The 27,019-nt window shown below is 40.6% G+C and overlaps 1 protein-coding gene across 1 annotated transcript; it reads right to left on the bottom strand.

The window, feature by feature from the left end:
* Nucleotides 1-69: 69 nt before the first annotated feature.
* On the bottom strand, nt 70-25,879 carry slc25a36a (solute carrier family 25 member 36a). Its single transcript, XM_033649678.2, has 7 exons — nt 25,426-25,879; nt 22,738-22,902; nt 18,869-18,946; nt 14,217-14,317; nt 7,183-7,249; nt 6,785-7,074; nt 70-5,249 (listed from the first exon to the last, which is right to left on the bottom strand). The coding sequence occupies exons 1-7, from the start codon at nt 25,464-25,466 to the stop codon at nt 5,056-5,058; spliced, it is 936 nt and encodes a 311-aa protein (XP_033505569.1). The 5' UTR covers nt 25,467-25,879; the 3' UTR covers nt 70-5,055.
* Between the last annotated feature and the right edge of the window lie 1,140 nt (nt 25,880-27,019).

Here is a 27,019-nt window from a genome sequence, read left to right as displayed (position 1 = left end):
TAAACGTCTGCGCTAAAATCCGGAAAATACATGTACAAAACAGAGAAAGAAAAGAAAAAGCTGATATCATTTTAGTTGCGAGTGGATTTTTATTTACTTTTGTGTTTAAAAAACAAACAAACAAAAAAATACATCAATGATTGAGCTGGCAAAAAAAACAAAACAATCTTCCAGGTTTCATTCGATCCTGCTGAGGCTGCGTCCTGTCAGAGCGTACAGGAGAAACATACTGAATTGCGTACAGACACTGAAATGAGAGGTAAAAAAATAAAGTGAAATGTTTGCACTGTTTGTCCAGTTGTCTGTTTGTTTCACATTTTGGTAATTTGACCTCAAGTATTTCTGCAACAGCGCAAAAGACATAAAAGCTATTAGTGTTTTACAGGAGAACATGGACATTAAAATGAGACAGCTTTCTTTTTCATATATATCAGCAACGAGCTATAGCAACATTTAGATGGAAGTCAATAACTGTTACAGGTAACAACACAGGGCTGAGTTTGCCCCTGAAATTATACTGGAACAAGGGGAGGGAAATAAGAGCGTTCAAGAACATCGTGCATGAATAAACCAGATTTTCTGTAACTGATGAAATGAACAATACTGTGCAGACTTTATCAGTTTGTTATGGAGACTGAGTGTGTGCTGAGACCACAGCAGCCAGGTCAGAGAGGGTGTGGAAGGAGGGCTTTTCTCTGTCATGGAAAAGGATGTTTTAACTCCAAACAATATAAAATAATTCAAGAGAAAATTTGATAAGGTGCTTGGACACAATTTGAAAAAGTGTGTGCCAAATTTTCCCATAAGATCCTTCTTTTTGTCTGCTATATGAGTTTTTTTTAACTGATCATTTACTGTTTTTACCAACAACCCTCTTCATTAACAGATTAGCCTGGCGATTTCTGACTTTTTTGTTTTTCTTTAACTACACAGTCCAAGCTTTGTACAATGTTGTAGAAAGATGACTCCAGTTCTTGAACTCTCACATTAAAATACTTCATATTGATATTGAGAACATGTCACTAGTACCTCTTTTCCACCAAATTAGCTCTGGTTTTTGTAACGGTTCGGTTCAGGACTAGACCTTTGCGTTTTGAGCGAACTAGCTTGCTTGAATGGAACCGCTGTAATCACAGGTGCATCATCAGTGGAAGGTGCTACACAATGGAGCAAGATGGCAGATCACACTACCTGCAAGCTTTTGTTTTGTTATCGCAGGTATTTGTTTTATCCGAGACCACTGCTCGCTCTTCTTTTACAGATGCTTTCTCACTTAACGTCTCTATTGTTGCCTTCTCCGTCCTCTCTTTTAAACTTGTAGTATGTAACACACCTACTGGTGTCGCCACAGGAAATCCTGACGTTTATTTTTAGAGCTGGAAGCCAAATTTTCAGTTTCCAAACAATTTATTTTTGGTCGAAATTCTCAGAAGGGTTCAGAATTTGGCGCTAGAACCAGAACGGAGCCCGTTGGTGGAAAAGGGGTAAAAATCTGACAGATTAACTTCTGATTATTTTAATAAACTATGTAAACTCTCACCAATGGCGGAAACATCCAAACTATGTGAAATGGAACACAAGATGACCGACCAACGCTCCAGCACAAATGCTTACGATAAAATATTTGTCCTGGAGCGTTTGTTATCTTTAGCGTTAGCACAAATGTTAACATGATAGCTTGCAGCAACATACAAATACAAAAAACAGTTTATACTATAGGAAAAATCTGTCAAGCGATGTCAATATTAATGTCAACAGTCAAACAAGGTTAAATTGCACATAAATGAAAACAAACAAATGCAATCTACAGCTTGATCATACAGGGGCCTAAGAAGAAAAAAAAACAATAGATGATATGCATATACAGTATCTATATTATATACACACATTTGGACATCCTTCACAACTACTGAGAACTCTAATCTGTACAATATATCTGTTATAAGAACAGTTGCGCAAAATACCATTTGGATATACAGTAATACTTCTTTTTCTTTTACAATGTACAAGTTCAAACTGTCCACACAATAAAATGCAAAGCACAAGCCCTAAAAGGCCACAAACGTGCACGTTATCGGGTCAGTTGGAAGCCACTGGAAGGAAGGACTGACACGAGAGTGGGAAATGAAAGCTGCCACTGTCGTTCAGGAGCTTTTCTCCACACTCCCAACCGCAGTGTCGTGAAAGATTAATAGTTAGTGGAGGGAAATCTGGAGTAGATATTAATTATACATGCAGGCACCCATGACCGCAGATGCACAAACACACCCACTCACGCACATTCCTGAACATAGGTAGATCGTCAAGGTGAAACTGACGAACATGTCAGACACACGCGCTCACACACAAACAGGTTATGGGGTGATGATGAAACTCCATCAACATTCTCGCACTCCAACATTCCCCCACACCATCACGTTAGATTCAAGTAGTGGCACTCCAATAGCAGATATTTAAAGCAAAACTTCAGTAATTGTCAACCTGGATGCTATTTCCTCATGTTTTTGTGTCTAAGTGACTAATGGAGATGACAATTTTGGAAACTGGTCTTATTTTGAGTGAGACGGCTGTGGCCAGCAGAGGCGAAACAGCTGTAGTGTAGCCACTGGGGGCAATTATGCACTGTCAATGTACATCCTCTGAGAGCTTGTTTTTGCCACTAACAGGTTCAGGTTGTTATTAAATGTCTGACAATATTATGGAAAGAACCCTACAGAGAAATTAATGTCTTTCATGTCATGAGTGAATATTTAGCTGATTTCCACAAAGGGAAAAAGTCTTCTGCTTGAACAAGATTTGATTAGACACAGTAACAAACAGACCAGATCAAGCGAAGGGTAAAGAAAAACGTTTTATGTCTTTGTAGGGATCCTTTCCATGATGTGTCGGACACTTATAATAACAATCTGAGCCTGTCAGTGTCAAAAGCCAGCGCTTTAAGTTGATACAATGGCGGTGCACTATTGCCTTAAGTGCTTACAGTACAGCTTGCTTCGTGGCAGCTGGCTGCAGCTCTGTCACTTAATACAAGACCAATTTCAAAAATGATTGCTCCCATTAGTCATTTAAGGCAGTGGTTCCCAACTGGTCCAGCCACAGGGTCCAGATTTTTTCTTCAAGGTCCACACTGTTTGGCATATTCAGCGTCATACTTGCATTTGGCCATGTCTTCATGCTAGTTTGTTGTCTCTGTTAAGTAGCTGTCTGTTAGTTATTCACTGTACAGCTAGAGGCGGTACTTCAAAATAAAAGCTCTGTGCTGTAAATTCACTGTACTTCAAAATAAAGTGTTTTTTTTTAACAACTCGCAGGTCACTTGCGGTTCATTCAAAATGGACATGCGACCCACTTTTGGACCATGCACCACCAGTTGGGAACCACTGATTTAAGGGGCTTTCACATCAGTGACCCAAGCACAGTTGACCCTAAAGTCCAGATTGTTTAATTAGTGTAAATACTGTGTACCGTACCTGGGAACAGTATGCCGACTTGTGCCTGGGTCCACTTCAAAAGGTGGTCTAGAGTTCGGTTCATGTGTACTCTGATACAGTACGCATACAGGGTGAACACCAACTGTACAAAAATACAGAAGCAGACTGCTATAAAATGTAACTGCAGGGAGTTTGTAACCAGTTATGAAACAGTCTAAATAAATGCTAATGCCTCTTGCAGCTCAGCCCACAGCAGAGAGACCCTGATCCGGCTTTGTTGGTGCCTTGGACCTGCAGTCTGGAGGCAGAGAGCTCTGCACCGGACAGCGGCAGAGATCCACCTTACTGCTTCACCTTTTCTACACTGTAGCAGGACAAAAATGTCACATAGATAATAAGTGCACTCATGTACAGAACATTACTAACGGAGAGGAGGGGGCAATCGTACTCAGGCATACTAATCAATCGTACATAATTTGAAAACGCCCTTAGAAACAAAAACAATGTTCCAGGTTGACAAATACTGAAGTTTCCCTTTAACTCTTGGTACCTTTTGGACAATCACACTTCACATCTCAAAAAGGACACGCTGGTCTCATGTCTTCACACAAGATTTACAAGTCCTGAGCAGCAACCGGGCGCTGGGAGAAGCTGGCTTTGTGTGCCGATCTTATTTCAGTTTCAACAAAGAGAATCTGTCGACACGCAGAAGGCCAGCTTCACCCGAAGCATGTCACCACCAGGCACTGAGTTATAGAGGGAATAAAACACTGAATGTCAGCTTTTCAACCTACTCTTCATAACCACAAGCTGGTTTCTGAGGCATGTGTTCAAGTGACAGGCCGTCACAAGCTCATTGTTGTGTGTGGCCAGTTAACTGTGTATGAACTTCAGGCCTTCAATGGGGGGGTTGACTGCAGCGTTCAGAGGGGAATGCTTGAAGCCACACCTTCTGTAGTGCAAAGATGAGTGGCTCAGGTGACACGTTGTTTAAAATGCCAACTTCCTTCTGACATTCAGCTTTAATTAAGCACTCCATACTGCCAGTTAGCTAATTATACAGTAGTCTCACAGCACTGAAACAAGACCAGTGCAGAATAATAGTGCCAAGTAGAGTGAAACTGACCTACATTTAATTATCTGTCCTTTTAAATTCAGTTGTCTCCAAGCATTCCCCTTTCACAATATCGTCTCTATCCAAGAGTGAAAAAGGCTGTTTTTCACTCATCACTCAAAGAGACACAAAACCATTTCTATTAAGGCCACTGAATTGTGCTTAAAATCCTTCAGAAGTACCCTTAGTTTAAGGTGCCAAATTCTTTCTGTCTCCTCTGTCAGTGCCTCCTTTCTCATCCTACCCATGTTACCTCATCTGTGAGCTGCAGCACCCTCTGTCTGTCACAGCACTCTGATAAAGGAGAGGTGATGATGCTGATATGGTAACAAAGGGCTTTCCTCCCTCCTATTTCTTCATCTTTAATCCTCTTCTGGTCCGCTAGAGTATTTTCGGTTTTCCTTTGGTCTTCATTTTGACATTTTGTCTTCACTCCTTGCCAAAGGGCTTCCTTCTCAGTCATTTCTGGACGTCTCCCTCTTTAAACAAGAAGGAGACACACCTGATGGGCTAATGGCCAAGTAGGTAGACCACCACCTCATAGGTGCACATCATGATGGCCGTGTTGGGGATCTGTCTGACGAGGTGGGTGGTTAGGCCGCGGTACAGCGCCCGGTATCCTTCCTCCCTGGGTACCGTCAACAGAGTCTGGAAGAAAGAGCGATACTTGCTGCCCTCCTCTCGTAGCCGTGTTCGTATCACCTCTGCGATTTAAGAGTAGAGGGAGAAAATGTGTTAAATACACCATTAGACACTTGTCAGACTTCGCCTATGTGTGTTGTGTTGTCTCCCTAAAGCTAAATTTCCATATCTGACACTGTGAATACTAGTGATAATGAGTGTCTATGCCCCTGAATGACTTTAGACAATCCCAACAGAAGGTATCTAAAATGTTGCACTCAGCTGTGGGCTGCAGGTAGGCGGAAAATGATAATGATATTTATAGTGTGAGTGGACCATGATATTTTCCAATGAGAAAAAGTGAGTCACTGCCTCACTGAAAATGGAACATGTCTCAATGCTTCCTCCCCGCAAAACTACAAGTAGTTGTTTTACATTTATGTCTGGTAAAATTAAACAAAATATGATGTGTTAACAGAAGAGCTTTAAAAAGGTCTTCACGCTAAGCTGAGCTAATTGCCTCCTGCCTCTGGCTCCATACTTAAAGGGCCACTTTGGTAATTTTCAACCATGACCTCAGTTTCCCATGTTTCGTGTCTAAGTGACTAATAGGATCAGCAATTTTTGAAACTGGTCCAGTATTGAGCAAGAGGGCCGCTGCTGGCTGCCACAAAACAGGCTGCAATGTAACCGCTCAGGGCAATTGTGCACTGTCAATTAATGTCCACTTCAAGTGCTTGTTTTTGCCACTGACAGGCTCAGATTTTTATTGTAAATGTCTGACAACGTCATGGAAAGGATCCTTACAGAGATAAACCTTTCTATTTAACTAGAAATAGCCCCAAAATTGCTATTGTCAAACCCACCAGACTCCATGTAGATAAAGTTATTTTATCATTATAAAAACTCACTTAATTTTAAGTCCACAGAACCAAATGAAAACTCACAAAGGCTGTCTTGTTTTGTCTTTGAACTATTCCAACAATCACCAAATCATCTGGTTTGGTCAAAATCAACCCTTAATTCACCCAGTCAGGTGTGAAAAGATGCTGGCTCTATACATGCTAAAGTCACTATCTGTTTAAATGGAGTCTGGTGGGTTTGGTGATAGCAATGTCAGGGCTGTCTCTGTTTCTTTCTTAGACAAATAGGATCTTAATATTTAACAAAAAGGTGTATCTCTGTAGGGATCCTTTTCATAATGCTGTCAGAATCTAAGAGTAACCACCTGAGCCTATCAGTGGCAAAAACAAACACTTGTAGTGGATGTACATTGATGGTGCAAAGTTGCCCTGAGTGGTTACATTGCAGTCTGTTTTGCAATCGGTTGCAGCTGTCTCACTCAATAACTGAGACACAAACAATCGTAAGTGCTATATGGTAGGCAACTGGAGTCCAGCGTGTCAATTAAAGCGTGGTTACTGAGTAGCAGGTGGCACCTTGCATGATAGCCTCGGCCACCAGTTTGTGAACGAGTGTGTGAATGGGTGAACGTGACTCAGTAGTGTTAAAGTGCTCTGAGTGGTCGGAAGACTAGAAAGGCGCTATACCAGTACAGTCCATTTACCATTTACAGTCTGACATTAACAAAAGAAAGATGATCAAAACAGAATGTTACCGTGAGGGTAGGCAATGGAGGTGGCACAAGTTTTTGAGGTGGCTGCTGCAAGCATCATGCCCACAAAGTCCGACGCATCTTTGACGGACTCTTCCTCTTCGTCCATGCTGGCGTGGGCCTTCCATTCCAACAGTTTACGTTTGATGCTCTCATAGATGACAAAATGGATAACAGTCTCAGAGATACCAGCGTATGAGGCTGACATGCCCCTGTAGAAACCTCGCAGGCCGTCCATCTGGTACACCCGCCGCACACACTCGAATGCATTCATTCGCCGCTCCCCCCGGTTTCTGTAATAGCACAGAGACTTCTAGTTTAAGTCCAATAACAATAAAATTAATACAGTCCTCTCTCCTGTAGCTTCTAGACTTATGACATAAAATTTTGGGGTTCCTCACCTGGTTTCCAGCTGCAGACGAGTCTTGATCAGCCAGATGGGATTGGTGGCTGTGATGGCGGTGAACCCTGGGAATTTCAGAGGAATACAGAGGTTCAGACAGATGCAAAGACATCTGGAAAAACACAATCTAATCAACTGCATTAAATATTCTTTACTGCACAAGGACAATGAGAGAGCACTTCACTAAACAGGATCAACTCGCTTCATTGTTTTACTTCACTGTGAGATATTTTAATACAGTCATAGAGAGTTATAATACAGTCATAGAGAGTTATATTATTCAAAATAATGTCGGTATTGATTCAATCTTTTTTGAAACAGAATTAAAAATGCATGCTTTTTCATTTCCACATATTGATCCTCTTCATGTGAAATGCTGCACAGGCGTATGTATACAACAGCTCTATTCCTGAAACATCTCAACTATCAACAGTGCATGAAGGCGGCAGCTGTGAGCGCTTTCTTTTTCCATTTGTCATCTTAAGAAAATATCTAACTGAAAACGCTGGGAAATGAGGCCAAGCAGCAAAGTCATTTTAGGCCCTTGAGTGCAGCAGATTGTTATTATACTGCAGTCAGATTCATTTCTTTGAAATGCTAATGAGAGCTCTTGTGTTTCTAATAAAAAGCATTTGCTATTAAAACATAAGCTCATTTTAAAGAGCTAAGGAGCGGAGGCGGTCTGTTTTTTTTAATATCATTACTTTAAATGTGTTTTGAAATACACAGAAAAAGTATCAGGAAAATCTAGAAAAGAAAACTTCAAGTCACAACACAGAAGGTTTGATTCTTAGTTTTGTCACTGATCTGAATTTTCTCTTATTGTTGCTTCAGCGATATGAATGTGTCCTCTTTATTAGACATGCATAAACATCTTTATGCTTATTCTGTGACATTGAACAAACCAGTAGTTAACTGGTTCGACACTAGAGGCTGTTGGCCTGATACGAACACAACTGCAGCAGCACAGTGAAACAAAATGGTGTCTGGAGAAGATTCTTCAATTATTCAGCAGGACTAAAGTGGAAAGTCTCTGACGTGAAATTTACTGCGGACTTTACATCCCAATGGCGATGGGACACCTGGTTCTATATGTCCATCTGCTTTCACAGCCTATCTTAGTTTGAAACTTGATAACGAAATGCATTAAAAATGCAGTTGTGTGTGCAGAGTATATGTCAAGCAGATGTGAGTGTGTGCATGAGCTTGTTTGAGTTATTTACAGGAGATGATACTTTGTGTGAAGTTAGTACAGTGTTCTTGTGTTTTTGTTAAAGGGGTAGTTTGAATTTTTTGAAGTTGGGTTATATGAGGTACTTATCCATAGTCTGTGTATTATACTGTAGATGGTGGCCGGCATGCCCCCAGTTTGGAGAAGCAGGGAGCACGGGAGTTAAGCAATGTACTGCTGTGGATCGGCGACAACAGCAAGATGTATTTGAGCCACTTAAGAAAAGTTCCCTCTAATCAAAAAAATGTATAACAGTTCAAGTGTACACTATATTGAGAATATTTTCACTGCTTAACCTTTATAAAAGCCTATTCCAACGGGGAAGCCATTAACAGTTTCAGTTCCCCATCTATACTCTCATCAAAGCCAGCAGACTCCATTGACATAAACAGTCATTTTGGCTTGCTGAACACAGGAGCTGCTGGTCTACCACTGCCTTGATTAGTTAGTTTGTTTGTGTTATTGTGTGACTTTGGTGAATCCGAATTAACCCCTTTAAACGCCAGTGTCACATAATAACACAGACTAACTGATCCAGGTAGCGGTTAACCAGCAGCTCCTGTGTTCAGCAATGTAAAATCACAGTTTTTCTCTATGGAGTCTGGCTTTGAAGAGACGATATAACAGCTTTACTTCCCCCATCGGAAATCAATGTCTGACAGCAAGGTAAAGCAGTGAAAATATTCTAAATATAGTGTGCACTTAAACTTATAATGATCCTTCTTAGTTTTGAGGTGGCTAAAATAATAAAAAAAATAATAATGTTTTGCTGCTGCGCCCTTCCACAGCTGTACATTGCTTAGCTTCTGTGTCGGTATTCCTGCCTGCTTCTCCAGACTGGGGGCGTGCCGACAGACATCTGCTGTATGTAATACACTGACTATGCATAACTACCCCATACAGCCCCACTTCAAAAGATCCAAAATATCCCCTGATTTAGGACTTTAGACAATAACGTAATGTTTGATATGATTGGTGTAAAGCTCCTAATCAAGCACTTTGCATCATTATGAAATGACACAAAGTCTCTCTAATATTTTCTGATAAAAATTACGTAACAGAGAGAGAAAAAACATGGCCATTTGCAGGAAACAGCTAAGACAAGGGCACATCTAGAGAGAGACCTCAGTCACATCTAGTGTATCAGCCCTACGTTAAGGCAACTGCGTGAAGAAGAGAGGAAGACACAGGTCTGTTGAAGAGAAGAAGAGAAGAACAAAAAGAGGAAGAAGGAAAAAGAGGGAAGTAGAAGGAAGTAGCGTCTATGGCGTGTACTCACGAGGGAGGGGCAAAGCTCCTCCAGCTCCTCCCCGCTGCAGCTAGTAGCCTGCAGATATGGGGGGCACAGATGGCGGGGGTCTCCCACCCAATCACGCAGGGGTGAAAGCTTTACAGTAAAGCCCTAAAATAGACACAGGCTTTTCTGTACCACAGTCACACACAAGCAGCAGTCACATCCACCCCCAACCCCACCAACCACCCACCCAAACCCACTGGTGCTATATAGGTAGTTGGAGAAGAGATGGGAGGTGAAGGACGGACCTCCCCCCATCTTTCCCCAAACTCCAACTCTAAGCCCCATTCCCTTTAATTTGCTCTAGAGTTAAAGAGTTTAACATTTCTTTTACTGTCACTTTACAGTATATCCCTCCCTTTACTCCTTTTAACAACGGGCATAAAGAAAATGTTGACTGAACAGAAGCCAACCCAATCCAAAGCTCCAGCTCCATCTCACCAGAGCGAGGTAAAACACAAGTACAAATACAAAGGCAGAAAATTATATAGAAGATGTATTCTACATAATCATTGTGCCATTATCAGTTTATCATCTACATATTAAAATCAAATGCTATCTTAAAAAAAGGTAGAAAATTAAGAGAGGCAGGTGGAAATGCTAACCTTGTCGTTGTGTAACTCGAAGTGGTGGACAATGGTGATGAAAGGAGAGCATTTTATGAGTATGTGATGACATAAGGATGAAGTGAGATGAATCAAATGAGGTGGAACAATGAACGCAACTCAGCCACCTGTCTGGGCCAAACCTCATTCTGGAAAACTGGGATAAATTTAATATTAAGTTGTCCTTGCACGTGGAGGAAAAAAGTGTCTCCAGAGAGCCAACCTGCTTCTAGCAAAAAGAAACTGTGCTCTTATGTCATACAAAAGGACACTTGAGAAGGAACCTCAGAGGGTAACAGTTTTCCACAGTATTGCATGTTCAAGAAGTCTCAATGTTTAGTGCGAAATTAACAGCTTAATGTTCATAACCGCACATAATATAGCCTGTTCTATGTAGCTGCTCTGATCATGACAATTTAACTCTTTGATATGAAGAGGTTTAGTTGGATTTGTTAATTGTGGGTGCTCATCTGAGTCCTTAGCAGCAGCACCCAACCCTAACCAAAGTTCAGTTCTAACCTGTGGCCAATTTCTATATGTCATCTCCTCTTTCCTTCTCCTTTTCCTGACTATATTCAGCTATACATGCTGACTAGACCTGGAGCTGCAGCTGCATGTTTGCATTATGACCCTTCCATAGGCACATAATCTCCGTGCGGTTTCTCCAGAGGAGTTTGACCTACATTCAGAGAAGACAAGCATGCTTTAGATTAACTGCTACAAGAGACAATAAGTCAAAGTGAAGGAGTGGAACTGGCCTCCCTTCCCCGAAAGCAAGGAACCCCACAGCTCACAGCACAGGGAGGCCATGAGAGGCATTGACTCCACAAAGTTACTTTTCAAAACTGGAGGCATTTATCCAGACATCGGGGTCAAATTTAGCTTCAGTTTCTGAGGCTTTCTTTAACTCTGCTATTTCTCAGTGCTGACAAGACTGAATATGGAATATGTGGGGATGTGACGAATATACCATGCAATGGTAGAAATGTGTATATCGGTAAAGGTTTGGCAATACCATTTCTACTGCAGGACATAGCAAATTGAAGCTGGAATCTCCCTTGACCTTGTGATTCTCATGACTCCAGCTTCCATTTTGAAAGAATTTAGGTTTCACTTCTTTTAGTCTTTTTCTTTCAAATGTTTTATGACCATACATGAAACTTGAAACCATTTTCAAAAATGGAAGTATGTGTAAAAACTCTCCCTTTTGAACATAACTAAAACAAAGGTGGGATTCTCCGTCCAGTTGTATTTTTTTTTTAATATATCACAGATGAGCAAATGTACATGGTAGAATAACCCTCAGTTTTCATATCACCTATACCGTGAAACCAGTATAACGATGCAACCCTACCATGATATAAAATTACATTTACTGTAATACAGGATTTTGAGATGAAAGCACATAGTATACAGTATAACTACAAAAATATTTTGTTCAAGGTACTCTAGATAAATAAATGCAACTTCCATCTGATGAAGACATGAGTGCAACATTAAGATAAAATCACTATTCTCCAAGAGAAACTCACCGGCTCTTTTATATGTTGTAATAAAGTTCACCCAACTCCATTACTCCAACTCCTCCATTTAATGAAATAAGTGCAACTATCAATTGTATTTTTATAACATATATGTGTGACTATTTATATCTTTAAATATTTCCTTTTATAGTATATTCATTTATGTATGCTGCTAAATGGAGTGGATTACTGTCGAGCAAATTTCACTGTGTTTTAATATGCAATGACAGTCAAGTATCTATCTATTAAATGTCTCTGCATCTTAGCCACAAGTATTAATTTTAGAAAATAGGAAGTCATGTCAAGATAGTGCCGGCCTTTTAGATGATGTACTGATACCGATTCTCCTTGAAAAGAAATGACTGAGGCACTAAAGGTGATGATGGATGATGACAAAAGACAAAATGGAGCACATCAATAGCAGTGACAAGGTTAGCATTTCTTTCAGTGTGGACGACATAAAATCCACAGAAGTGTGTGTCATTACTTTACCTTTACTATGCTGATGGAACACGGCAACAGGCTAAGGGGAAGGTGGAGGTGTGTTTCAAGACTAAGCAGTAACAAAACCTTATGATAAGAACCTAGAACTACAGTCCAGCAGCAAACACATTGCCATGAGCAATGGTAATATCATTACAAATGAATAACCATTATGAACTTTCTAATATTCATAAAAATCACCATGGTTTTCATCATACCAGTGTAAAGAAATGGGATGCTACCTGACGTGTCCGCCCGAGTGCCAGGGGCCCCGGTTGACCTTTGGGGGCCGTGCTCTCTCCTCTATACACACAGAGCAAAGAAGGGGGCCCAGACCACACTGTTTAAGTAACAACTGGGATGTTAAACCATTTACAGAGTCCTCTGGAGAGGCCTCAAAATGAAGAATAAAAAGAGGGGGAAAAGGGGCAAAGGAGGAAATAAAAAATAATGGAGGACATGGGGGACAAAGGGGCTAGGAGAGGAGGAAAGCACAACCTAAACTTTGAGGACCATGTGGTTTTCTTCTTTTTGTCAAACAGCTGAAAATATATACAGCTCAGTCATGGTGTAAATGCCAGCTACGGCACATTATAGCCTGAAATTGTCTGGTTGCTGTGTCTCATTTGCATTAAAGTCTGACACTGCTGATATAAGGATTTGCCTCCTTAACTGTATGTGGGCTGACAAGACAACGTACTGTACATCTGGGTGTATTTACAGAAAGGAAATGGTCAGATAGAAGCTGGCAAGAGTCAGCAGTGATGTGCTATGTGACTGGCATGATTTCAAGGTGCTTTTGTAACCATCTTTGTCAAATGTCAGACAGGAGATTATCTCTCTTTTTTTTTTTTTGAATAATGTGACTGTAGAAAATACAGTGTTTACAACATGGATAAATGTATCTTTCATGGTTTCACAATAAACTAATGGCTCATTTCCACTGCATGGTACGGCATGCCTCTACTAAACTCGATTGGCTCTTTTTTGGTTTTCAATTCGCAAAGGTTGCGGATAGTACTTGGTTTTCTTCTTGGTACGAGTCGAGGTTCCAAACGAGCTGAGCCGATATGCAAAAAATATTCATTTAAATTGTCTTTCCTGATTTACCTTTGTTTTAAAATATATTATCTTAATTTCACATATATGAAAAGGCCCAAAACGATCACTTTAAACTGCTGCCCAACAGTATTACTTAAATGGTGCATGGTTTCCATAGGGTTTACTGTAGCAAGTTGGGCCACAGAGCCTGCATCGATGTGTCGAGTTAAGGACCTAATTGGTTGTACGTGCGGAAGCGGTGCAGGTGCGGTATTGCCTGTCACACTGCTGGTTTGTAAGTGAACCTTAAAAGTCAGACTCATGCAGAACCATGCAGTGGAAACGTTGCATGTGTGAGGCTGTGTTCATTAGAACTACGGTCAAGGTCAGTTTGATCCTGAGAGTCTTAAATTGTGCTTTCTGACAAACCCCCTATTGTTTAAATTTCATATGTCTATACATGAAACAGCTACGTAATGCCTACTTATAACAGATATTATCATTCGTTAGCTTTGGCATGCTTTAGATATTCACAAGCTTTGAAATTTGTGAAAATCCCACCATCCCACACATGTATATGGAGAGGGGGGTAAGGAGGGGGGGGGTGAAGTGAAACTCTGGGATACTTCAAATTGTGAAAATGATGAAAAGAAAAAAGTAAAAGGAAATCCGTCTAATGAAGACAAACTGAATAATTCTTTAACATGTTTTTTTATATATAAATATAAAACCCATCAGTGATTTACACTGCCCACACTTACACTGACAGACAGACAGACAGACAGGCAGAGATAACACTCAGCGACAGACAGTGACAAACAGACAGAAGGGAGGGGGAGACGGAGCCATCATTACCTGCCATCCCAGCTGACACCATGTGCACTTGGGTTGAGTCCGGCTCCAGCACTCCATTTAGCTTCTCCTTAGCTGTTGAATAGGCTGCAAAGTAGATCGCCCTGGAAAATAAGACAGAGGTTAGTAAGAAGATATCAAAAACACTGGTTAAACTGACTAAGAAATGAAGAAGTATTTCACTGTTAGAAAGATACTCTTTTCATAAAACTGGGCTGTCTATGCAGTAGAAAGACACAAACATTGTGCCTTATTCGCCTATGTTCCTTCTCATACCCTGAGATCCTGAAATGCATCTTTTCTTGTTGTTCCGAAGTCTAGATTAACTCACAAAGGTGACAGAGCCTTTGCAGTCAGAGCTGCAATCAGGGCTGCAAACTCATTCTCATCTTTTAAATCACCTCTGAAAACCTGCTTGTCTAAAACTGCCTTTCAGTGACTTTAACTGCTTTATTATTGTGTGTTTTACCCTGTTATGTGTATTCTGTTTTTATTGCTTTGATCCTGTTTTATTTGCTTTGTCTTTTATTCAGTTTTATAAAGCACTTTGTAACTCTGTTTTATTATTATTATTATTATTTGAAATTGTAGCTATAAACCAGAGAAAACAAAGATAAAGGGCTATGGCATTTGCTTCTGCTCAAAAGGTAGCAAACCTACAACTACCAGGATGCACTGTGCCGCACCAGACCAATATGCACTGATGATGAGTTGCGCAATTCAGGTTTGTGCGTTTCACACAAGAAACAGGAAACAATATAGCAGCCGGCTGTTTTTAAACAATGTCACATTACAGTTAAACACTAAATTAAAATATGTTTTTGAAAACATTTTAGGAGAGAAAATTGCAATGCAGAGCTGGGAGAGGAGCAGTGAGATCTGGTAAAATGGAGGGAAGTTTACTACAGTTTATTTACACATACTACCCACACTGATATGACATAAAGCTGGTTGAAAATCAGGAAAGTATACCTCTGACTACAACTGACTGGTGAGGAAACACCATTGATTAAATACAGTTAACAGATATTAGTCGCCAGGAACATCCCTAGTATCACCACTGAAAGTAGGGACATCTCAATCCAGTCTCAAAGACCTGTATCAGGTCCAAACAAGGCATCTTTTTAACTGATAAGGATCAACCATATTGAGCTATTTAGAGCCCGACCCTCTTCTTTTTTTTACGTCAGCTGTCACACAGATGTTCTTTTTTTTGCAAAGCTTTTATGCACAGCCGTCATCACCTCTCCAGCTCTCATTCAACAGCTTGGAGGCTTTTTTTTCTTAATGCATTGCAGAGCTATTCAACTGTCAAGCATATACACTGGATTGATTCGAGTAACTTTAATGTGCTTGAAGTGGGCACTGTGCAACTGTTTTATCTAAGGATAGTAATAGAAGTATTGGATCGGGACATAAAATGACTTGGACTGGGATCAGAGGCAAAAAACTTCATCGTGACATCATTAATAGAACGTGAAAATGAAAGTCAACCCCAGATCCACTCTTGATTTGGAAATAACTTTGTCTGCTTTGCATTTTGCCTTTCTATATTTTCATTTTTCGAGTGCCATGTCCGTGATTTTCGTAGCTTCCTCTTGGATGTGTGCTGCTTACTGTCTGACACTTGGACGATAAATAAGAGGGAAATAAGAACCTTCAGACAGAGGGCAGAGTCTCTGCAGTCCACCACCATACACTTCTAGTGGGTCACAAGTGATGACAGAGATGGATTACTTTTGTGTTCCTGCATAGTATGTCTTTAAGTTAGCCGCTTTAAATATGAACACGTCATTTCAATTGCCTGTAAAAAACTACTACCTAAATTGCAGAGCTAAGCCAAGCTAATATGTAGTCTAAATGCAAGCCACTGAAAGAAGTTGATCTCTGCCTGTGTGTGTATGTGCATGCAAGCGTGCGTGTATGTGTCTCAATCTCATAGCACGCTTTAGTAGCAGATTTATCTCCCATGATTCTCCCTGCTCCTCACTAAATAATATCACAGGATTTAGTCAACATTTCTGCTGAGTGGAATTAAACCGGCTGACCTTCCCTCCCTGCCTTCCTCCTGATCTGAGAGCATGCACAATATAATCATGCTGCTCTGCAGATGAGAGATGAATTATGTGAGTGGGTCTGAGTGTGTACGCGCATCCCTCATCCGCACTGACTGATGCAAGCTGTTCTGTATGCATTTGTTATGTGTGTGTGTGTGTGTGTGTTGCTAATGAATGCCAGCAGCGAGCCCAGTGGACTGCGCCCTCATTAGCATCACAGTTTTTTTTAGCTTTCCAGCGTCAGAGTGCTGTTTCCTAATTATAACAGGAGAGATTAACTCTGTAGCCCAGCAACCCAGACCTTCCCTTGTAGACAAATAAATCTTTTAATTCATTCAATTATATTGGATCTGATTCTTAAGCTTTAACTAAATCAGACTGCGATTAAATTAAATTGGAAATAATATCTTACGTTGCCATATATCTTCAAAATTGGAATTGCCTGTCATATCTATAATAAACCATGCAGACATTGATGGTAGCATGTTGCTCAGTAACCCAAAGTAATTTAGCCATTTTTATCTCAGAATGATCAGTAACATTTTACAGCCTGCAGCTGAAAGCTAAACTGATGTATTCAGCTGCTCTGATTAAGTGACAATCTAAAAGGTGTTGCTAATTAAAATGATTTAAAACAAAACAAAAAAGTTATCCTGAATTATTTATTTGATGTGGCAGTGGAGCCATAAAAAAATGGTGTCTTTAATTTTATTATTTCAGCAAAGTTAAATGTGATACAGCTTCAGTTAGGTGGTGGGACAATCACATACTAAATATCCAGATTCATCTAAATTTGGTACTCCATAAAAGTAATTTTTAAAAGTCAACATTAGGCTTCAACTGGTTCATAAAACCGCACATAAGAGAGCCGGAAATCTCATATGTTGCCACTGAGTTCATCAGGCTCACCTCTTATGTAACAATATCTTCCTATAGCACAGTTTGTTAAAGCTGCCGTGACCAGGAAACAAGCTGCCATGTCCACAGCTGGACAGCTAGCCCACGGGACTGACACACACACACACACACATGCAAACCCAAGGGCATTTTTCACCCCTCAGAGAGTCTGAGCCAGACAGGGCGAGACAGCATAGACGGTATAGGACCCAGAGGACAGAACAGCTCTGATTTAATATAGGCAAAGAATGACAAACATGGCGAGAGAGACAGAGGATAAGAGAATGGAACGGATGACTCAAACAGAGAGACGGGGACCACGACGAACCAACGGGAAGAGGATGACAATTGCCATGTGATGCGCCGGTAGCTAGGGAGAACTAGACAAGTCAGGGAGGGGGATTAGACACAACACAATTCTCTCAGTATACGAACTCCATTGTGATAACACACAACAACATCAGCAGTCACATGACAAGGGGCATCACAGCTGGACGCCGCCTGCTGTTGTTGATGTTCCATTCAGACGGTGTTTGAGTTCAGGCTGTTATGCAACCCTATCCAGCCGAGCTAGGAGAGGGGGAACCTACACATTCCCTGTAGGATTTGAAGCACAGATTTGCATTGCATTTCTGTGAGTTTAAGTCACATTCATAACTGTATTCATGGCCAGCTATTATTACTGCCAAAATAAGCTCTGAATGAGTCAGACAGAAAAGGCTAAGAAGATCGAGCAGACGTAAATACATTCCTCAGCAAATATGTGTGTGTGTGCCCAGGTTTGATGTAACATGTTAAGTAAATGACGCAGTAACGCGTTTATTTTCTGATAACAGGTCGTGCTTGTGCTGATAACACTGATTCATTCTAAAGGTTTCTAATAAATGTCAAAGACTGCTGTGACCTACTCTCCTGTGTTGGTTATCAGGTATGGCTTCATTCTGTATGATTTTGGGGACTTAACATACATTTCCATATTTGTGTCCTATCTATAGCGTTACAATGAAGGATGTTCACAGTTTTCACATAATAAGGTAAAGGTATGTAGATGTAATCCCGTGAGCAAAATCCTCAGTGTTCCTACCATCCTCAACACTCCGTTTCCAGCGTTTTTTTCTACTTTAGCTTCAGTATGACATCATAGTGTGTCAGATTTCTGTATATAGTCATCTGCTCCAGGCACACTACTGCAAGTGTTTACTTTACGTAACCTACACTGCTAGATGAAGCTACATGCCAACGTCAGGATCATATACTCATATAATTTCAGATCATGTTCCTGCTTGAAGTTATTCACTTGTGTTTAGAAGCTATTATTGGTGATTTTTCACTGTAAAAAGTGCTGTTATTCTCCATTACAGTCATTCCCTTGCTGCAATGACGGTGCAGAGGTGCCAAGACATGAAGACCTAGAAATGCTGGCCTATGAGAGTGGAGTAGGCGTTCTGGGAGAGAAGCTTAAAGAGAAGGGCGCTAAAATGGAGCATCTCACACAGAGAATGTGTACAGGTGTTCCAGCACAGACAGTCTGAGGAACATAATGTGCTCTCTGACCATTAAAGCATTTATATATGTTCTCTTAGAAAGCTTTAATACAAGTATGAACCTGAATATAAGGATTATAGCTCCCCTTCAGGACATAAGGGTAACAGAAGAAGCCATGCACCACACCCAGAATATGTTGTATAACACTGTACATACCTGGAAGGTGCCACACCCACAAGGTTGGGTCCCAGTCCTCTGAAGAGTGAACGGGGTCCCTCTCTCTCTAGAATTAACCTGCAGAAACAAATTGAGATTTAGAGTCATGTTTTCTTATATTACATGATAATCATATCATAATACAGAGCAAGCATACAGTACATTTGACATTCATTTAATATGCTTTGTATGAATGTATTCCACTGGTGAATAATTATGTGACTGACTGGAGGTGAGGTGAAGTCTCCTGTAGGTTTAATCTTGAGCTTAAGGCAAAGATTAGGTTAATTAACATCGTCTTAGTGTACAGTCTCCCTAGAGGAGCCAATGTGACCCAAAGAGGACGCACATTAGGGAACACTGTGTACGATGCAGGATGTAAGGCACCGCCCAGAGGTAAAATACAAAGTTTTTAGGGAGTCCCGTGCATCCAGGTGTCCAGAACCAAAATATTGGAATGTTTTTATTTTCAAAGCCAATTAGCTTAGCACAATAAATGGAAACAGGAGGAAACTACTAGCCTGTTTCGGTACAAAGGCTAGCGCTAGCTTCATATTTATCGTACAAACACAACTGTATCTTCTCATCTGACAAACAGGAAGCAAGCTAAAAAGCGTATTTCCCAAAATCTAAGATGATTTCTTTAAGGTTGGACAATAGTTCTTTATCTCACCATTGTATGTAAAAAAAACTTGCATTCTGTTTGATAATACTTCACATTAAAGTTTAAAGGGTACCATGGGAAACATAAAGGAAGAATCCCGTAAATCCTTAAGTAGCCTCAGCAAATGGATCCGTAAATTATAACATTTTGGGCAGTCTGCCTGGACCTGACACTCAAGACAGCCTGACATTATACACCGGGTCATTATCAACATACTGACAGACCCAAAATAAATAAAATGGCAGGTGTCCTTGCTATGGTGGTGTTTAAAGTAGTGATATCACGTGTTTACTGTCTGCTCTTACCCGAGTTCATAGACTGTTCATCCATCTCCAACCTAACCCAGAAACCTCGTTCAGAACGAGTACAGCTTCTAGTTCATTGGTTGCATATTTACACATAAACTGTGGTGCAAAGTACATCAAAAAAACATCCTGGGAAGAAATTAAGAGATCCAAAAGACAAGGCAGTGGTCCTTTGGGCTTGATAATAACTGGTCCTTTGGGGGTAGATTAAATTCTCTAGCCTTGAGCTGTCCCATACAATTAAATAAGACATAGCCCATATCTTTCTTGGAGCTGCAGCTGTATTTTGTTCAGATTGTGGGTTTGTGGGCTGTGACTTCCTACCCTGGCTGTGAGAGTTTTCCAACCTCTGTTCATAGCTAAATACTTTAACTCAAAAATGATCTACAGCGTACAGAATCTCCTCAAGAGTAACTGCCCAAGTTTACACAACACACAGAGCTTGAAGTGACAGCCTCCTCCACAGTCAGACAACTTAAATTATAAGCTAACATACTGTTCCAAAATGGAACAATGCCTGCACCTCAGTGCACGCTGACCCAGTTTGACTTGTGTGGGTTTTTTTCCTTTCCTTGCTGTACTGCTCTTCCCTTTCTGTCCTGCTACTCTGGATCGTGCAGTGGTGTACAGTTTCTGCTCGTGTCCGTTTAGCTCAACGCTGACATAAGAAGCTGCTTTATGTTGACACAAGTCCAATGTTTTCAAGTCCAAAACAAAGCTCTGATTAACTGCAATCGAAAAAGTCATTAGTGCAATGTTATTAAATGAAATCCTGATGAAAGCAGAGTTAACAAAGCCTTGTTAAACAGGCAAACTGACAGAGGAAACATCCAGAATTATTGCAACAGCCAGTGAGAAGAAATCATTTCTTTAGCCAAACAGATGTGAGGAAAACAATTTCTGGTTAACCACTTTGGTGACAAATGAGGATTAAACATCAGCATTTTGTCTTAATACCCTGGCAAATCTAAATTTCATGTTTAAAAAGGCAGTATTTTACCTGTGGTATGCAGTAAAACATGACAGGTTTGTCTACGATTCCTCGCTTGCAAAATAATTAATGTATCTGACTGTGGAAAATTCCACACACAGCAGCTTGTGCATTATGCAATATGTTTAACCGTGTGTGACATGCTCTGTGATGGTCTGGAAATAGGTTACCAGAGAACAAGAGTGGAACACTGTGGCTTCGTTGACCATTTACTTTAACACTGTTAATCTCTCAGCGACCGACGGTAATTACGAGTATCCAAACAAACTGGCTTTCGGTAGCTTCCAAATAAACACCTAACCAACGTTGGATTCCCCTTCACTCTCACTTCCTGTCTTTCTGCTAACTTCCCACTGTCTAATGAGAGGATGAATGACATAGCATATGGCACAAAAAGGAACAATTTATTGTGTATTTCTTACACTGGTTTCCCAGAAGTTGTTTTGAGAAAGTACCCAAAACAGCCACAGAGCGTTAGGGTCAAGATATAATTTTTCCCTGGATGCCACTGATTAAATATGCTTGAGGCTGGACTCTTTATCTGTTGCAATGCTCAAGGGTCTCGGATGTAGAGTCTAACAACTAAACCAATATTTTGCAAAAGAAAATTCACCAGAAATCCAAAATAATGTGACACCTAGTACTCCCCAGGCAAATTAAAGGCTAAATACATTATTGGAGTGATTTTACTGTTTTTTTAAAATGATCTTAAGTCTTTCATTACGGTAATGTAATTTTCAGTGTCATGGAGTATTCAAGTTGCCATTTTGAGGCAAATAATTATCCTCTAAAAGCACATTTGTTCTTGGGAAAAAATGTAAAAGGGGTAGTGTATAATGAGAGCAAATTTAAACTTGTGGGAAAATGACAATGATACAGAAAAAGGACAAACAACCAGTTTCATTATTTCTGTGGATTCACTTTAGAGTACCAGAGACCAAATCTGGGTCTTAAGGTCATAGACAGCCAAAGAACAAGTTCACCAACTGACATGGACATTTGCTGTGACAACAAACACAGAGTGTGTGTTTCACAGCTCTGACAGGTTTTATTAGTACATTTCAGGCAGTCTTCCCTCTGCTCCTGTCTTCGCACATTCAGTAAAGTAAATTTTCTCCTAGGCTAACATTTTTTGAAACTGGCCAGACATGCCTTTGCCTCAGTGCATACTGCAGATTTGCATCTGTTAGCCTCCATTTGCATCTTGCCATAGAATTGCACAGTATGTATTTAGGCTGTCTGCAGGATTGCAGGATTTTCCTTTAAAACAATGTATAGTCTCATACAAAAGTAATCACTCCTTATCATCACATATAACACACTATAAGTGTTGGCAGGAAGCTACCAAAGCTGAGGACACAGCGTCGGAAAAATGCAAATATAGTGAGGCAGAACACCGAGCAGAGTGAATCTGGGGTTAGCTTTCACTTTCGCTGGCTATATAGTTCACAAACCATATTGACAATTCCTGCGTGGTGTCGCTTTACGTCTAATGAGGTAATCATGCCTTTACCTGCCTAAATTTACACACAAACTTTTTAAGAAACAATCACTACTACTTTGGATATGGCAGTATTAATATTCACTTTTCATTTCACACATCTAGAATCATCAGGTAAGTTCAGATATACCACTCAGCTAGGACTAAGACAAGGAAATGACAAGACAGAAGCTATATCACAAACAAAAAGAAACAAAATCCCACACAATATTCATATAATAATATTGGTTCACCATTTAACATATACTGCAACTAGAAATCTGACCAATTACTCAGAATCAGTTAAGATAAGTATTCTACGCCCATATCCTGCAGCTAATCTAAACTAACCTCGGTATGGTGCCTTTTTTAAATGATCCCTAATAAAGTAAAGGTACTAAAATTAAATTGTTGTGTAATTCTCCTTACTTGAGACAGTGCAGAGGCCCTGGTGGAGCTACACGGGCCACACTGGCTCCGTTGACGGTGCTGAGCTGGACTTCAGAGATGTAGAGAGTGATGGAAGAGGACTGCAGTCTGGTCTTCACAACCTCCAGAGGACACGTCAAAATTGCACCCACTGTGCCACCGCATCTAGAGGGACGTAAGGAAGGGTTTGAGGATGAAAGGGTGCAGAAACAAAGGCATGGTCGAAGAAAGGGATAGAAAGGGGGAAAACATGGTGAGAAAACACAATACCCTGTAAGCACTGACATTAGTCAAAAAAGACAAGGGACAGATCAAAATAGTGACATGTAAATCAAAAGCATCACATGTTTGCGGCGTGCTTGCAACATGTTTTCATTTTGCTCATTTAATTTGAGCTGTGCATCGAGTATCTTAGAAAGCGCTCCATAAATAAAATGCACTATTAATGAATTTGAGCCAACTCACATCTATTATCATTTTTTTCCTCTGCAAGTTTTCTTTTTTTAAACCATCCTCTAATACTGACCACCCCAATCATTGGTAACACAATCTGTTATTGCCTTTAGCTCTAAAATTATCTAGGAGCAGGCACACATCCACACACCATGAGGTGGTGTTGTGATATGCAAGATACTGCACATGCATGCTGCACGCTAAGAGTGTTTGAGTGGTTTCATGATGCAGTTCAGAGGAAACTGACCACGGTTCAGTGGAACCATAACCACTTTGCTGACTTTTGCCATCTGAGAAGGCGAGAATGAGCTGTCATGAAAATTAGACTGTTGTTTGGCTGTCTTGCTAAGCTCACACACGTGTGCAAACCGTAAAGAAAAACCTGACTACTTATAAATGAAGCAAAGAAACTTGTGTTGGTTCGACTATGGCCTCTACTTTGACTGAAGACATCAGCCTGTAAACAAACTAAAGCTAATTTAACTGTCATCAATCTCCTCCTCATTAAATATCATTGTACACTCACTTTCATTAATATAGCATAAATCAGTACTTTTAATCTTATGAGTGACCACACGTCATCTCAAAAAAATGTTCTGTCCCCATGCCACACATGCGTGTTCACTGATCCTCTCTGCTTTCACCAAAGGCTTGGTGCTTTCCACAATAGGACTTGTGCAGACAAAGCTTCACAATCAAACCATCCTAAAGCTGGAAAGTACTTGATGACTATCATAGTTACAAACCATACGAATGCTCTACAGGTGAAGTGAAAACTAGCTGTAGCCCATCAGTGGCGTGGGTTGACATCGTGGCTTTTGGCAGTGAATTCCTCAAGCTGCAATCTCTTTTGAGTAACACCAGTTATATTTACCTTTCAAAGGGCTGACCTACATTCACGCTCACAGGCAGCTGTGACCCTTGGCCTACATTCAGCGCTATGCTGTGTGCTGCATGAGCATGTCTCACAGCAGTTGTGAGAGGAAATGCTGTGCTGAGTGAGGCCTGCAGCTTAGGTTTTTGGGGAAAGCAAATCTGATTGTGTTTATTCAAGCTAGCAATGTTTCTTGTGTTGTTCTTTGATTTTAAATCCCTGACGAGACAGATAACAGCAGAGCTGTGGTGTGATGAGATTAACACATTTGAATGTCAAAGGTTTGGTGCAGAGATGAAAGACAAGGTAACAGACAACAGAGAAACTGTAGACAATAGATTAAAATAAGAGAAACTTCCTGTGTATACAAACAGTTTCATTTTAGATCTATGTTGACATTTTCTTTAATGAAAAAGTTGTTGGGTCTATCTACAGTATTGTGAATAAGAATGGTTGCTCAACTATTATATAGGCCTCCTGTGTAACCTGCAGTACTGCTTTTGTGGCTTCATTTTGAGGTTTCCAAAAGATCCTTAGAAACAGCACCCGCATTTCACACCGAATATTACTTTTCACCTACAGTTTGGACAGGTCTACAATACAGAAAAAAACTTCAGATCATAGTTTTTTGGGAACACATATTATCAGATGGATGGATGTTTGCAGGGTAATGCGCATCTGCTAGATTAAGGGGCCCTTGATACACATGAAAATGTGTGGGAACCCCTTAGTAGCCCCTAAAATGACTAGTTGTGATTTTTGCAGTCGTTAATATCTATCAATAAATACACAAGTATAAATGCTTGGAAAGTTCATTGACCCCACATTTAGTTTCATTCATCTAAAAATCTCTCAGGGTTTTAAAATGCAAAATCTCTGGAGAAAATAGGCTGCACTGTTGTGGCTGCTGCAAAAGTTCATAAAGTTATCGAGGGAAAGCAGCAACGAGACCGGAAATGGGTTGAATGTGCCTTCGAAATAAAAGCCCAAAATATTGTCGCTACAATGAAAGAAGTTTGTAATTTACAAACATCACACGATGAAAATACTCCGCGGTATACCCGTAGCCTCACCTAAGATCAAACGCGCTCTCTGTGTCGTATTTATGTTATTATTTTACTGTTTAAGTACTCGTATTTTGAAAAGTTGACCGAAAGAGTACTTTGAACCAACGGTTTTGACAGTGACGCGCGCGCAGCTGACAGGGTTGTACGTTACATGCACGCGCTGCATAGAAAAACGGCCCTTGCTAGCTAGCTTAATTTAGTCAGATAACACAGACGATGAGTTACGGTTAAATGCGGACACTATATGTAAAAAAACAACCCCAATATCATAGTGAAATTCGTAGTTTGACTTACCCTCCAGCGAACAAATGAACCAGTGTGTCCCTTTGGCTCATTATTTAGCACGCCCTGCCAAGCAGCGCACCTCGGGGCTGCGGCAGAGGGTCAAACACGGGCTTACGTCCCGTCCCTTCCAGTTGCTTTCTGCCTCCGAGAGGATGCGCACGTAGACCGTCAAATGTCGTCGATGATGAACCAGCGGTGGGGCGAGTCTGCGGTGATTCAGACTGCAGTGGGCCGACAACCCCCCCTCTGTCGTCTTCGGATCACTTCAGATTGCCCTCTCACACAGATAGCGTCGTATCTTCGACTAAACCACCTAAGAGCTCCGAGCTCACCCGGCTTCACTGCTGCCAGAAGAATATCTCAGCTCTAACAAGAGGTTTTATGGCACATCCACTGGTTTGTCTCGGTTTTCACCTCTGCTTTCATCGCTGCAGCGAGAGGAAAGGAGGCAGAGCGCATAGTATTTACTGTATAATCATAGGCTGAGAAACACGCACTGCTATTTGTCAGCCTGGTGCGTGACGTCACGCAATCTCCGCCCTTATCATGCACTGTTCACATGCTCAGCATTGAATGAATCAGAGCTTCATTATGTTGAACAGCTTCTTCTCAGGGCCAAAGAGAAACAGCTGTAGGTGTGACACACTTTGGTCTGAAGGTATTTGGACAAGAACAGGTTTTAGTTTGTTATGGTTTTCTCATTGAGTCCAAGATCTCTTTTATAAGACTGAGTTGACAGGGAAAAATCACACAGTGAGACAGAGAGAGAAGAGAAACAAGAGCAGTCTTTACAATATTTTTGGGTTCATTAAGTAATTGTGGGTAATTGCATACCAATGCTAATGCTGTGGAATGGCAGTATGGATTTACAGGATTTTTACATCAATGGGATGAGTTAGCTCAGTCAATTCCCTGGATTATCTGGTTGTGCGGGTTTCTCAATTTCTCGATAACCTATCATATCAATAACTAATACTACATAATTTACACAATTTGTCCTCCTACCTGTAGTGCTATTTATCATTCAAGATTGTTTTGGTGTGAGTTGCTGAGTGTTGGAGATTTCGTCCGTAGAGATGTCTGCCTTCTCTAGGATATAATGGAAGTAGATGCCACTCAGGTTGTGGTGCTCAAAGAGACAAAAATTACATTCAGAAGACTCAACAGCAATGTCTGTTCCCAGAAATATCCACTGATACTTCAGACAGATGATTTCAGATGAATTGCAGACAGATCAGAGCAACTTCCTACAGGAAGAGGAAGTTGGACAAGTTCATGAGTTTAGTTATGACATTACCTTTTTTTGCAGTTGCAAATAATTGATCTCTGTTAATAACAGCAGCTATGTTTATAAGTCTTAAAGCTTGTAAGGTAAAATCTTAAAGTGACAGTTCACTCCAAAATCAAAAACATATTTGTCCTCTTACCTGTAGTGCTATTAATCAGTCAATATTGTTTTGGTGTGAGTTGCTGAGTGTTGGAGATATCAGCCATAGAGATGTCTGCCTTCTCTCCAGTATAATAGAGATAGATGTCACTCGACTTGTGGTGCTCAAACAGCCAAAAGTGAAAAATTAAAAAAACTCAACCGCAATGTCTCTGT

Source organism: Epinephelus lanceolatus, chromosome 12 (genome assembly GCF_041903045.1).
Source record: "Epinephelus lanceolatus isolate andai-2023 chromosome 12, ASM4190304v1, whole genome shotgun sequence".
In the NCBI taxonomy this organism is placed as follows: Eukaryota; Metazoa; Chordata; class Actinopteri; order Perciformes; family Serranidae; genus Epinephelus; species Epinephelus lanceolatus.
This window is presented reverse-complemented; position numbering and strand designations above follow the sequence as displayed.